General features: G+C 37.0%; 1 protein-coding gene across 2 annotated transcripts in view; it reads left to right on the top strand.

The window, feature by feature from the left end:
• Positions 1-13027, top strand: part of ITGB8 (integrin subunit beta 8) — a 50065-nt gene that overhangs the window by 17147 nt on the left and 19891 nt on the right. For both annotated transcript variants that reach the window (XM_075143611.1, XM_075143613.1), the window contains exons 3-6: positions 265-439; positions 3147-3393; positions 5190-5355; positions 8076-8234. In XM_075143611.1, coding sequence (XP_074999712.1) covers positions 265-439; positions 3147-3393; positions 5190-5355; positions 8076-8234 — 747 coding nt within the window. The remainder of the gene's footprint in view (positions 1-264; positions 440-3146; positions 3394-5189; positions 5356-8075; positions 8235-13027) is intronic.

The following is a 13027-nucleotide window of genomic DNA, read 5'->3' as shown; positions in this document are numbered from 1 at the left end:
AGATCTCTTTCTCATACAAAAGTTTTGTCCTTTGTAGAAAAAAGTCATTGTGGCAATTAGGTTTAACTTCTAATTTAAATATTTTGTCATTGTCCTTATTAAAAACATATGGCTTCCATGAACTCGTTCTACAATTCGTGCAATTATAGTAGCATATTTTATTGTTTCAACGGCTATTATTTTGTTTTTCTCTTTCCTTTGAAGATATTACAGTTTTTTTTTCCAGCTCAGATTGTTTTGTACTTTTTGTCTCTTATAAAACAGGATTTCATGGCCGACGCAACACAGAAGGGACGCTGTGACACTGTTTTCAACTTAATGAAAAGAGGCTGCCAATCAGATTTTGTAGAAAATCCCACAGTTCACGTCACAATACCCAATGACCATGAAACAAATACACAAGTGACACCAGGAAAAGTTTCAGTCCAACTGCGTCCAGGTTGGGTTGTCTCTAACACATTGATATTATAGTCAATTTAAACTAAATACAATAATATTAAGTATATATTTTGTGAAGAAGCGTCTGGAATAATTATTTTGAAGAATGATGCTATAACATTATATTGTAGGACTATGATGATGTTGCTCCTATATTCAAGTATGGTCTTCAGCAAGAAATGTTTTCTGTCAAACACAGCTGAACGTCAGAATAATGCAAGTAATAAGTGGAAAAGGGATTTTAGGTAGTCTTTTCTGTTGTGGTTTCCTGATTCTTTTTCTTTAGCCACTTACACAAATAGTTTTCCCTTACATGCATATAAACTGTATTACTTACTGAAAGTAAATTGGGTTAGAATTCCTAAATTCATCATTTGTTAAGCTTCTTGATTATTTGGTTACTTTTAAGTGCATTGACTAGACAACTGTGAAGACACCAAAGCCAATATAGAAGAAAGAACTGGATTCCTAAAGGAGACTTAGGTATTCACTGCCTAACATTTCATTTATAAAATGTGAGACACCTGCCTCTAATAGAATCTACAAGTCCCTTTATGGATCTGAGATTTTCTAGTATATCTCTATTTGCCCTCAGCTGAACTCGAGTTAAATGAACGTATGTTCTCTAAAAGAGCTGTAGCCAACAGCAGAAGTGGAAAGTGATATAAAGAGATGCAGAGCATGTTTCATATCTTAAAATTTAATTTCTTTCTTTCTTTTGCAAACGATAGTTGGAGAAAGAAATATGTCATTTAAGAGGGATCAATCTTTTGTAGAAAAACATTAAGTGAATAGGAAAAGTCTGAGTTATCGTAGTATCTTGCTGATCTTCACTGTGTAAAAGATAATTTTCTGTCAATTACAAGGGAAAAAGGATGGATCTGCATGAGTGTAAAGCACAACTCTGGTTTTCCATCTTTATAATAATAAAACTAAGCAAGGAACATCAGCACTTCCTCTCCTTTGCCCACTATCCTTCCAAAGAAATGACTGATACTCTGTTTTGTACAGAGAAATGGTCTCAGGAACTGAGCTAGCTCTAGAAGTGTCTGTAATCACATTTATTTCCAAAGGCATACTGAATTCATAGAAAACACTTCGCTTTCTAAGATTTGGTTTAATGAACCTTTTTGCCAGTAAATAGTGAAATTAAGTTTGGGGTTCCATATGCTTTGCTGAAGCTCTTACATAAGAGAGGCAGAAGACTGAAATTCCGAGGACTCCAGAAGAATAACTTTTGATATACAGACATCCTGCCCAAATTTTATCCCCCAGGGAAATACACAGATATACAGCTATAGTTGTGCCTCAAGGCAGAAATTTGATACAGCATAATCATGCAGACAAAGATGTTTTTGTTTTGATACTGGTTTTTTTGGTCACTATTTACATATACCCAACTGTCAGGATTTATGTGGGAAAAAATAAAAGTTGCACTCAGCATCTCACTATATGCAAACTGGAGACCTGCAAGGGTCATTTACAAAAAATAATTCGATTTACATTGGCAAAGAGGAAATGCATAAGTTACAGCACGCTGAAATTCTGTATTCTTCATGCAAGACCTGATACAGACAAATCCTGAAATTTTCAGGTGGATTATGTTCAAAGACCATTGGAAGAAAGTACTTTGCATGTTTAACTTCTCTGGGTCCGATCTTTGTTACATATACTTTAATCATGCTATCTAGCAGTGTCATATGCACTAGTAAACGTCATGAATAGATAAGTCACATTTCAGGTGGTTTTTTTACTGAATCTGTTTCTGAGTGTGTTTAGATAGCTTTTATTGAAAACCTGCATAATTGTTCTATAATGTCTTCCTCCCTCCTGTCCTTTGCTGTATCTTCATTGCATAATACTGAATTACATTCTGCACTCATCACGTGAAGGTCCTACACCCTCATTTCTTCTGTGAGCTCACACTTTGGGTGAACAATTTGAAGTCATGCATTACTCTACCTACGTTGCCCATACTCCAGAATGTTAGGCAAGCAAAAATATGGGGACTATTTTTAGTGGCTTCCAAAGCATTCACATTTTCGTTATGTACGAGAGCATGATGTGATTCTGCAGGAGAGACAGACATTTATCATCCTGAAATAAGAGTTCTGTTTTGTATACACCAAAATATGGATTATTTTTAATATTAAAGCTTCTTTTTTTAAAAAATATTTTGATCCTACTGAGTTTTCTCATCGAATTTTTGGAAGTAGATTGGTATAAACTTGAAGCATAATTTGCATGAGTTTTTCAGGCTGTGCTGCCTTTATGGTACACATGTAGTTTTAGACTCATATGACAAACTATTTGCAGGATACACTTACATACTTAGGAGTGTCAACCCTGAAGTGACTGACCACAATTTGTATGCAGATCTGTGTCCTTTGTGAGTCATAACTGCTTTTTGGTATAACGTCATAACCAGGAATTTAAAAGAAAATGGGGAGAAGTCAGATTTTTACAATAAATCGCACAGTGCTCCTGCAAGAAAAAAAAAGCAAGGTGTCCTACAAAGAGCCCCTTTATGGCTTATTTATGAACGATGCTTCAAAGTTTCATTTACTCGTGGGAGGTTTTCTTGTTTGTTTGTTTTTCTGTTTGCTGACACAAACAACTTTGTGCTGAGGTTGCTGCAAAAATAAATGTATTTTTAAGAGTGTCCATTCAAAAATAGTAAATAAACTTATTTGTTTCCTTTGAATCAGGAAGTGAAGCAAACTTTATGTTAAAAGTTCGTCCTCTAGAGAAATACCCTGTGGATCTTTATTATTTAGTTGATGTCTCAGCCTCTATGCACAACAATATAGAAAAACTAAATTCCGTTGGATTTGCTTTATCTAAAAAGATGGCGAATATTTCTCTTGATTTTCGACTTGGATTTGGATCCTATGTGGATAAAACTGTGTCACCTTATATTAGCATTCATCCAGGTAGAATCCATAACCAATGCAGGTATGTAGTCTTTGTATATTTACTGTAATACTGAGAAATTATTTAATTACACAAATATGCATTATATATATTTATTTTTAAAACTCTTCAGAATCTGCCTTTGTTTCATTATACCTTGGTTCTCCAGCAAAGTTCCTAAGAAAATGCTGAGAATTATTATACAATGATTGCTTCTGAAATATCTGGTGTGTGATTTCAGAAAAACCGTTTCTGTATCAGAAAAAATGTGCAATATTTTCTTTAGCAAAACAACATGCTGCTTTGGTATATTTGAATATGTTTTGCATTTGATTTTATAGTCAACTGTTGTGTTCTTAGTTATTTTGGATATATGTTGCCTAGATTCATCACAAAGTTTTGTACTTTTTGACCTAGGACTTCTCTTCTGGTGTGTGGTTGTGTATTCATTATCTCTTTTCATAAAATTCTACTTTTGTCGATGTGATGCAGTTTCTTTCAGCTCATTTAATGAACAAAAGCAATCCTCTGATCTAATTCTACAGTCACAATATGAATGAACTCCCATTTTAAATAAGAAAGGTGTTCTGGCTTGCATTTCTTTTTTTATGCCATGTCTTTTATACTTTGCGTTCAACGCTTACGTAAAGTGAGGGATCGTTTCCAAAACCTCCTGGAGAACAAGGTTATTCATAATCAAGTCTGTATAAACTGTAATACTTGGAAAAGTGAATATTAACTATTCATAGCTTCTTGCTCATTATTATCTTTCCTGGGAAGACATGATCCAAAGTTCTGTGAAGTCCATACCTATCTTTTTTGATTTCGGGGATTTTTGAATTAGGCACTAGTAGTGGAATTCATTAGATAGATATAAATGTCTATGTCTGAAGTACTTCTCTGTATAGTCAGTGGATATCAGTTAGCACTGCCAGAACATGATTCATTTTGCCTAAAAGTAGACATCTGCAGAGGTATTAATCCTTACAGTGCCAGTTTCTCTTCATCGACTGTAAATTGAGTCCAGGGGAGGCAGGTTATAGTCCAGATGCCTACGCTGTATGCAACAGAAGGTGAGTGAGTGAGACAATTCAGACATCTCTGAATCAGATGAGCACCTCAGCTTGTGCCATAAATTCCACTGCCCTAAATGGGTCGCAGAGCAGTGACCTGTACAAGTGTTATGGCATTACCTTACTTATCAGATTTCATCCTTTCTCCCCTTGTATATAATTTCAAAAAGTATCATTTACAACTATCATGATACAGTAAATGGAGTTCCCCATTCATTTAATGAGGTAGCTGTCACTAATCTCAACATTGGTTTTATGTACATTTACTTACTAATAGTGGATGTAGGAACTTAAATTTTATTTTAGTTTTGATCCAGTAGCCCGTGTGTCGAGCTATTAAAGGATCTTAATGCTGCGGTGTAATAGCCCTTTCTCAGGATAATGAAAAGCAAAGCTGTACCTCTCCACAGATGTTCCAAAAGGGATGATATACTCTCTGAGATCATACCATTGCTCACATCTTGTTTCTTCTCGTTCTGTACAGAGACACTACATATGTACTGTTACTATATGAACTAAATTATTTTACATACATTTCCATAACATACCCAAAAAAATCTGTTGTTCGTAGTAAATTCAAACTAATCCCCATGGAACTTAATCTCACTTGAAGTTATTTTTCTTTCTTTAAGTATTTCTTTTACTGTGCATATATACATCTTCATTAGTAACAGGATTTTATGGGTTGATAGGGAATATTTACATCTCCTTCAAATGGAAAATATGGAATGTGTTAGACTTTTGTTTTGTTCTGTTTTTGTACAGTGATTATAATTTAGATTGTATGCCTCCTCATGGTTATATTCACGTGCTATCCCTGACTGACAATATAGCAGAATTCAGAAATGCAGTGAATAAACAAAAGATTTCTGGGAATATTGATACACCTGAAGGGGGTTTTGATGCGATGCTCCAAGCAGCTGTGTGCCAGGTAAGGAGCTTATTAACAAAAGACTAAATGGTAGTTCAGACACAGATATATATATATATATATATAGGTACAAGAGTGCTCAGTGTTCCTGAATTCAAAATGTCAGTTCTAGGACTGATAATAGTAAGATTTCTTCCTCCTTTTCCATTATTTCCCCTTTAGCTATACATTTCTGTTTCCCATTGAAACTGATAAAGGAGAGCATAAGGAAATATTTTTCAGTATTGGTTAATGATGTTCTTTAACCAGCCTAACCGACGTAAGATGGACAATGAAAGCAACTGCTTCTTGCTTGAACAGGCACATGTATTAATTTCAGCCAATTACAAAATTCGTTTCAAAGATTATTGAAGCTCTCCTTGTGTTCCTAAGTGACGACATACCATTTGACATTTCTTCTACTTAATGTATTTGAAAACTAAAGGATCAGTTACATATCTGCTCATATAGATAAGGAAAACAAATGCACTTCAGTGTTATCTCATCTTTTGAAGAATTTAAAAACAATACAAATTAACTAAAAATTAACTTTTGTATACTGACAAAATTTCATCACCATCTCTCCCATGCAGAAAAGGATGGAAAAGATCTGCATCAGTAGTTCCCAAGCTATAAGCATATTAAATAATAAGAATTTGTTTGCTCTAAAGGGCTCTTTTGCATGTTGTTTTTCTTTTATGCATAGTAGTGCAATAGAAATTTTGAAAGTTGTTTGATTCATGGGTTTGCTAATGCTCTATAAGATACTCTTTCCGCTGCTCTTAAAGAAAGTAATTCAACTCCCCTCCAAATCACAGGCTTGGTGTGTTTCTCATCTCTTGGAATGATGTCAGGACAATTCTTTTATCTTGTTCATCTTCACATACTCTTTTGGAGCACTAGAATGAATCAAGGCCAAAAAGGAATCCAAATTGTTTTAAAAATGAATACTTTGTACCCAATTTTATTTTCATATTTTGATGAGCTGTAAAACAGGTAAATAAAAGCCACTCTTCACAGACAGTGATCACAGCTGTTTTAAAAAATTATTCTGAAGCTTTGGAAAAATTCCTTAGAATCAGTGTTTCTCATTGGACACATTCCACACTTATGACATGTGAGCTCTAGAATAATATATGCTTCCAAAAACAATAGAATGGAAACATTCATGAGAATGGGGAGGCTTTCCTGCTAACTGAATTGTGAACCAAAATGGATGAGAACAATGTGCAATTCATAACTACCATCATGAAATATAATTTATATTAATGTGCACCCATTTTGCCTACAATGGAACTTTATAACTTGCTCCATCTTGTTTTAAGCAATACACCCCTGTTGCAAGCACTAGCAGGTTAGGACATGAAGCTTCTTTAAAATTTTGGTTGCTGTGACGTATGTGACGTATGTAGGTAGGAGTCTTGAGATCACAAAGTGAAATGATGGAGTCTTGGGAGCAAGAAGTTTCTACGGTGCTGGAGGAGAATTTGAGATTATTTAAGATATAACCTGTTGATAAGTAAAACTTAAAATACCCCTTCTTTAGGGGAATGCTGTCTAGGATTGTCTGAGGGAGGCTGATGCCTAACGTGTAAGCTGGAAAAGACATCTCACCCCTCTGTACTTATTATCCCTACTGTTATGAGATACTCCTTCCCCAGTCAGAGCTGGCAGGGAATGAGCCTGAGAAGGGAGCTAAATCGCTCTGTGCAAAGCAAGGAAAGGAAAGGTAGAGAGTAAGTCATGAAGCCTGGCTGAATACATGGACTGTATTGCAGATATACATTTCACATGAAGTGAAAGATACAAGGGAAATGGTAGAGATGAGACAGCGTTGTACGGAGGAGCAGCAAGGAAGGAGGAAAAAGGAGGAAAAGTGGAATTAATGAAGAAGAACTTGGAATAATCAAGAGAGGGAATAATGAAAAAGAATATGAGGTGATTCATCTGCACCTCTAAAGTTTGATTTAAAGCAGCCATTTATTCCTTGCAGGGAAATAAATGTTATGGAAATATAAATTGGCACCTCACCCTGTTTAGATATAAGCTTGCCCTGCTACCTCCTTCACATCACTGAATTCCTAAAACACATTAAATTCGCCCTTGTGGATGCCACTTTGCTATTAATCCCTTAGGATGGTGGATAGATGTAGTATTTTGCTGCATAATATAGAATTTTTCAATTTGCAGGTGCATGAAGACACTCAAACTTTAGTTTCTTGGCTGATCATATGCCAATGTCCTTCCTGGAAAGCTGTGTAGGAAAAGGAAATTGTAGAATTATGAGAATATAAAGTAAATAAATATAAAGTAAAAATAGAAGAGGGCACCAAGTACCAATATGAATGAATGCATAGTTGTTGGTTGTAATGCTTTCTGGATCCCAGAGAATTACACAAATGCTATGCATTTGCATTTGTATGTAATAGTGACACACACAACGTGACAGCTGCTACCCAAGCCCACTATATAATGCATAACTTGTATATATTTTAGACAGATCTTTCTTCAAAAAGCAAAGAAAGTGTAAGTGGTTCTCTGACTTGCAATAGTACTTTTCAGATGTAGGGCATGATATAAGTTTCCGCACAAAATGCTTTAAATAGCCTGGTTTAAACTCAGTGCTGCTAAGCAGTGTAACAGCTGAAATGACTTTCACATTCATTTTTCACTTTGTTATTTATTATTTTAGAAAATAGGTAGTTACTGCTTTCTTATGCTTAATTTTGTTTTCTTTTTAGAGCCATATTGGATGGCGCAAAGAAGCAAAGCGGCTGCTTCTGGTGATGACAGATCAAACTTCCCATCTGGCCCTTGATAGTAAATTAGCGGGGATCGTAATTCCCCATGATGGAAACTGTCATTTGAAAGATAATGTGTACATCAAAGCTACGAGTATGGTAAGGTATATGTCATACATTCTGCCTTCAGAGAAGCAGTGTAAAACTGCATAAATGAGGTTTTTAGATTGCTGCAAAAGCATTGCTTTTAATTCATTTATTAGAATAGTATTTTCCCAGGTAGGCAAGATGGGAAATGAAGAATCAATCACCGGGAAATATTGACATTGTTTTTGTCTGGGATGAAGTATTTAGGAGTCTGAGACACAGCAGAGGAGAATATGTTACTGGGTTTGGTGTGGTTTTTTATTACCATTTCATAATGGTGAGCAATTCTTACATGCATATGTAAGAATTGCATGCTTGTGCTAATGAGACAAAGGTAGTGGTCACGCTTGATGGTCAGGAGATGCATAGTTGCATTGATTGAAAGGACTTGGTAAAACAGAAGACATACAACAGCAATGGGATAATTCAGCCATGATGGACTAGAAAATATTCTTGTGCCACAAAGCTTTGCTGTGGTAATGTAGCATTAAATACATTTGAATCTCACAGTATAAAACCAATGTGTGGTAATACATACCTGTGCAAAAAGTTGCAAATCCGCTCTAGCAAAATAAATGCCTTCAGCAGGTATTTTTAGCTTTCAGAATAATTTCTTCAAGAATGAGTGATGGAAGACGCATTTTTTTCTAAGATTTGTCGTTTTTAATTGCTTTGGCTATTTCCTAAATAAATATGAATCATTTATTTAAGAAACATGAACCACACTTAATTACCATGTAATCAGAAAACAGAAATGCGAACTGGGATATTGTTAGAGCACATTACAGTTTTATTCTCAGTGCTAGCTGCACTTACTTAAAGTATATAGCCAGTGTTCAGCCCAAGCCAGCAATGTATTAATGAAGGCAACGAGGGCTACGTGTAAGTAGTGAATTTAATCCCAGCAACTGGTGTTTACAAGGTTGGTGGGGCAGCAGGAAGCAGCCGCCGTATGGTGTGTGATCATGAAACACGGGAGGTTTCTGGGAATCGGTGGGTGTTCGGGACCTTGCTGAGCAGAGGAGGGAGCTGAGCGTGTGCTAACAGGAAGGTTGTTTGGATTTCCGATTATCTGATGTTCTTGCATTCATATACTCCCTCTGTAACCTCTTGGATATTCCCTCACAGATGTCAGGCTTATTTATTTCCCTCTAGCCAGTCTGTTCAGTTTCAATATTTCTACAGTGTCCCTGGGATAAAAACAACCCCTTCCTTTATTCTACTTAAAGCAAATAATCCTGAACTTTCCTTTCCCAAAGCAGGGCATACAGGTTACAGTGTCCCTATTTCTATTTTTCTTTCTTTTTTTTTTTTCCTAATTTCAGTGCTATAAATGAGAGGAATTTTGCTCTGCTTATTAACAATTGCTGAAGGTACAAATCTTATTCTGGTGTTCAGGATTCCTTTGGTAATAAAAATATTGTCTGTCTCAGAAAAAAATAAAACAACTGTATTTATTTTCTGTTCAACTTGATAAATTAACTTCTGTTTCATCTGGAAAACCTCACCGATATAAAATACAGACAAAATTAATTAATCTCTTTCTAAGGAACTATGACAGATTGATGGCTGACTGAAGAAAGTGTTTTCTGGATTCTGGGCTGAAAGATTATGATTTTACTGTCCCATACAGAATAAGAAATCTCCATGATTATTGCTATTGATGCCATTTATGAAATGAGGTAGTTTTTTTAGCCACCCAAATGAAATGACCTTGAAAGATGCTTAGATCTGTGGTGGCACGTTTTGGCCCATGTGTTTTCTGGCTGTTAGTCCATATCTTTTTTAACCACGGGCTAATTCTTGCATGCCCACATGTAATGGTGGGCATGTACTTAGTAATAAAAAAGGGATAGAATGGAAAGCTTTCTCAGTATTAGATATTTTCTGGAGCAGATTTGACACGATAACACAATAGTCTCTGTAAGGGAAGGTGTACTGGTTTCCTGCTTTTTTTTCTTCTCAGTGGTATATAGCCTGTGATTATTTTAGTCATAGAGATCCATAAAGAAACTTCAAATGAACAATTAAAATCAGGGAGGGGAAGAAAGACTATTTGATATTTAAATGAAATGTCATGAAAGGCTGTCAGCTTTTTAAAAAATATGTCATATGAAACATATTTTTGCCTTTTTTTCCTTATCAATGCAATTTTGTGGTGCTAAATTAAAGAGCCGTCTGTAATCACATTGTTTTCCTACTTCGATTCTTAGCTTCTGGTAGTCTTGAGAAGATTGCATTTTGGCTTATTCTTATTTCCTCCTTGTGCCAGTTAATGGGACTTTGCTTTATTTATTTGCATAAGCGTAACCTTTACATCAGAAGTGTTTCCAGTTAGTCCCTTTTCTGCCTGTTTCTTTCCAACTTTTGCTAAGCAGTCACATAGAGGTCAGCAAAAAAGCATAAGACAGGAAAGAAATCTAGTTCATTTTAATTAGATCTGTGCTTGGTTAACTCCCTTTCTGAAATACTTAACATCTGTATTAGCTATCTTCTCAGCTTAACACAGTAGGTTAAAATAACAAAATGAATGATGTAATTGGAATAAGAAAGATGATCTAAAATGAAAGTACATTTGCCTGAGTAGTAGTGGGAAGAGATAAGATAAAAATACATAAAATACAACAAGGTTTTTACAGCAAGCAAAATGAGGCTCCACGAGTAACCAACAGTTCCTTATGTCATCTCTTCACATGCTTAAAATGAAAAAGATAGTGTGGGTCTGTTGATGCTTTTTTTTTAAAGTCTTTTCTAATGAAAAGAAAATTTTTTTTTCTAATCTGAAGTGAGACTTTAATGTAGTACTGACCAAGCTGGACACTCCAGTGAATTAGAGCTGACGAGTATACTTGTAAGCAGACTAATTAGTTTGGGGATCTAGCACCAGCAACCCTTGCATGTCTATGCATGTCATCTCTTGACTTCAGTAGCTTTGATCTGAATAAGTTTTTGTTTCATGAGGGCTTGGAAACCCATTTCTGATACCACTGATCCCAGAGTTTTGTCATTAGTTGCAGAGATGTTGAAGGGCCACTTTGCTGGAATTCGGACATGTCTAGTGTCGTGTGTTAAGCAGGAAGACTGACTTATTTGACCACCATCTCATGATCCCTCAACACTGTCCCCATCTTTCACACATTTGCAGGAGGTATTTGCAGAACGTCTGGCTTCTCTCGCTTGTGTCCTGGGACCACTTGGTGTGTCTGTGATCTGCCAGACAGTTGCATGCGGCCTGGAGGGTTGTGCAGCACAATGGAGGCCCCACCACTGTGGTCTGTGGTCATGGAGAAGGCAGGAGGCTGTAGCACTGTGTTGCAGGCTATTGAGAATGGCAACAAAGCCACTGCTGCTGCAGTTCGCCCACAACTGCTGTGTAGTGGGAATGCACGCTCACTGAGCCCTCGCGTATGGCACACGCCCCAGCTGCAGCTGTGAGAAGGCCCATTTATTGCTACCTTTCATCACTTATCTTAAGGAATATAATCTCTTACCAAAGGGTAGAAAAGTTGAGAGAGGCATGGACCCTGGCTAAGATCAAACTGCAGGAAGAAACTCCTTTGTTCTTTCTATACGAGGCTCTTTATAATGGTGCAATATGATGGAAAATGGATTTTGCCCCCTTGCATAACTTTCTCTCAGCTGGCTTGGCATTCAGATTGCTGTTAGGGGAGCAGTTGACTTGCAGGGTGCCTTGAGTAACAAGTGGCACTCTGAGGAGAAATGAATTGTGCAGGGAAACAGAGTGTGTTTGTGCAAGAGAGAAACAATATAGGGCAGATGGTGAAAAATATCAGGAAGAGAAAGACAGCAGAAGTGTATGGGGGAAGGAGGTATAAGTGGAGGTGTCCAGCTGAAATCTCTGTAAGCAGAGGCACAGGCCAAGGCCCCAGTCACTTCTCTATGTTCAGTCATGAATTTTAAGTGTGGAATTTACTTCTTGATAAGTATTCACAGATGTATGGCAAATAAGCGGTGACTTTCAGATGCAGTTTGTTTTAGAGTGCTGGAGCTGGAAGGATCTCCCATAGCCCAGGTGTACAAAGCCCACTGGCACCACACAGACACCCTTGTGCTTCCCCAGATCTTGGATGAAGGGATAGCAGTGCACCTCTTGTTCTCGAATCCATGTCAGATCTCTCAATGAGAAGTGTAGAGGGGCAGGTCACTGGCACAGGACATGCCGTCATAGGTACTTCCCCAAATAGAGCAATGTCATTACTGGGGAGAGACGTGCATCTCATGCTATCTTCTTCAAGCGCAAGCGCGGTCAAGAAGATGTAGCAGGTTGTCACGGTGAGGACTGGAGGCATCACTCCTAAGGCAGGTCTTGGATATACAGAGAAGGAGAAAGCTGTCAGCCATAAGTAAGGTATGTGCAGAATACTGACATTGCTAGAACCTGAGCTGGTGGCTGCATTTAGCCGATGTGTCTGATCCCTGGTGCGAAAATACATTTCTGAGAAACAAACTTTTAATTACTCACCTTGCTGTTCCCAAAAGCATACCTCATCTCAGTGTCCTCATGTTGTACTTTCTCCCTGACTGTTGCACAAGAACCCACCTATCATTCTCAGGAATCTTGTTATTCTTGTAGATGGACCATGGACAAGATCATATCCATATTTCTTAAGCATCAGACTCAAACCAACAAAATAGTACTGAGTTAGTCCTCCCACTGTGCAGCACCCCTGCATAGCTGACAACAGATAAGCCTGTCCATAGTCTGGCTGATGCCCTGATGAATTTTTTTGTCATGATCTGTTTATTTGGTTGGTCCCACCTTCTTTTGGATCTAGGTCTAGCGT

This window comes from Calonectris borealis, chromosome 2 (genome assembly GCF_964195595.1).
Source record: "Calonectris borealis chromosome 2, bCalBor7.hap1.2, whole genome shotgun sequence".
Lineage (NCBI taxonomy): Eukaryota > Metazoa > Chordata > Aves > Procellariiformes > Procellariidae > Calonectris > Calonectris borealis.
The sequence above is the reverse complement of the archived record's forward strand: the minus strand, read 5'-3'. Positions and strand labels throughout refer to the sequence as shown.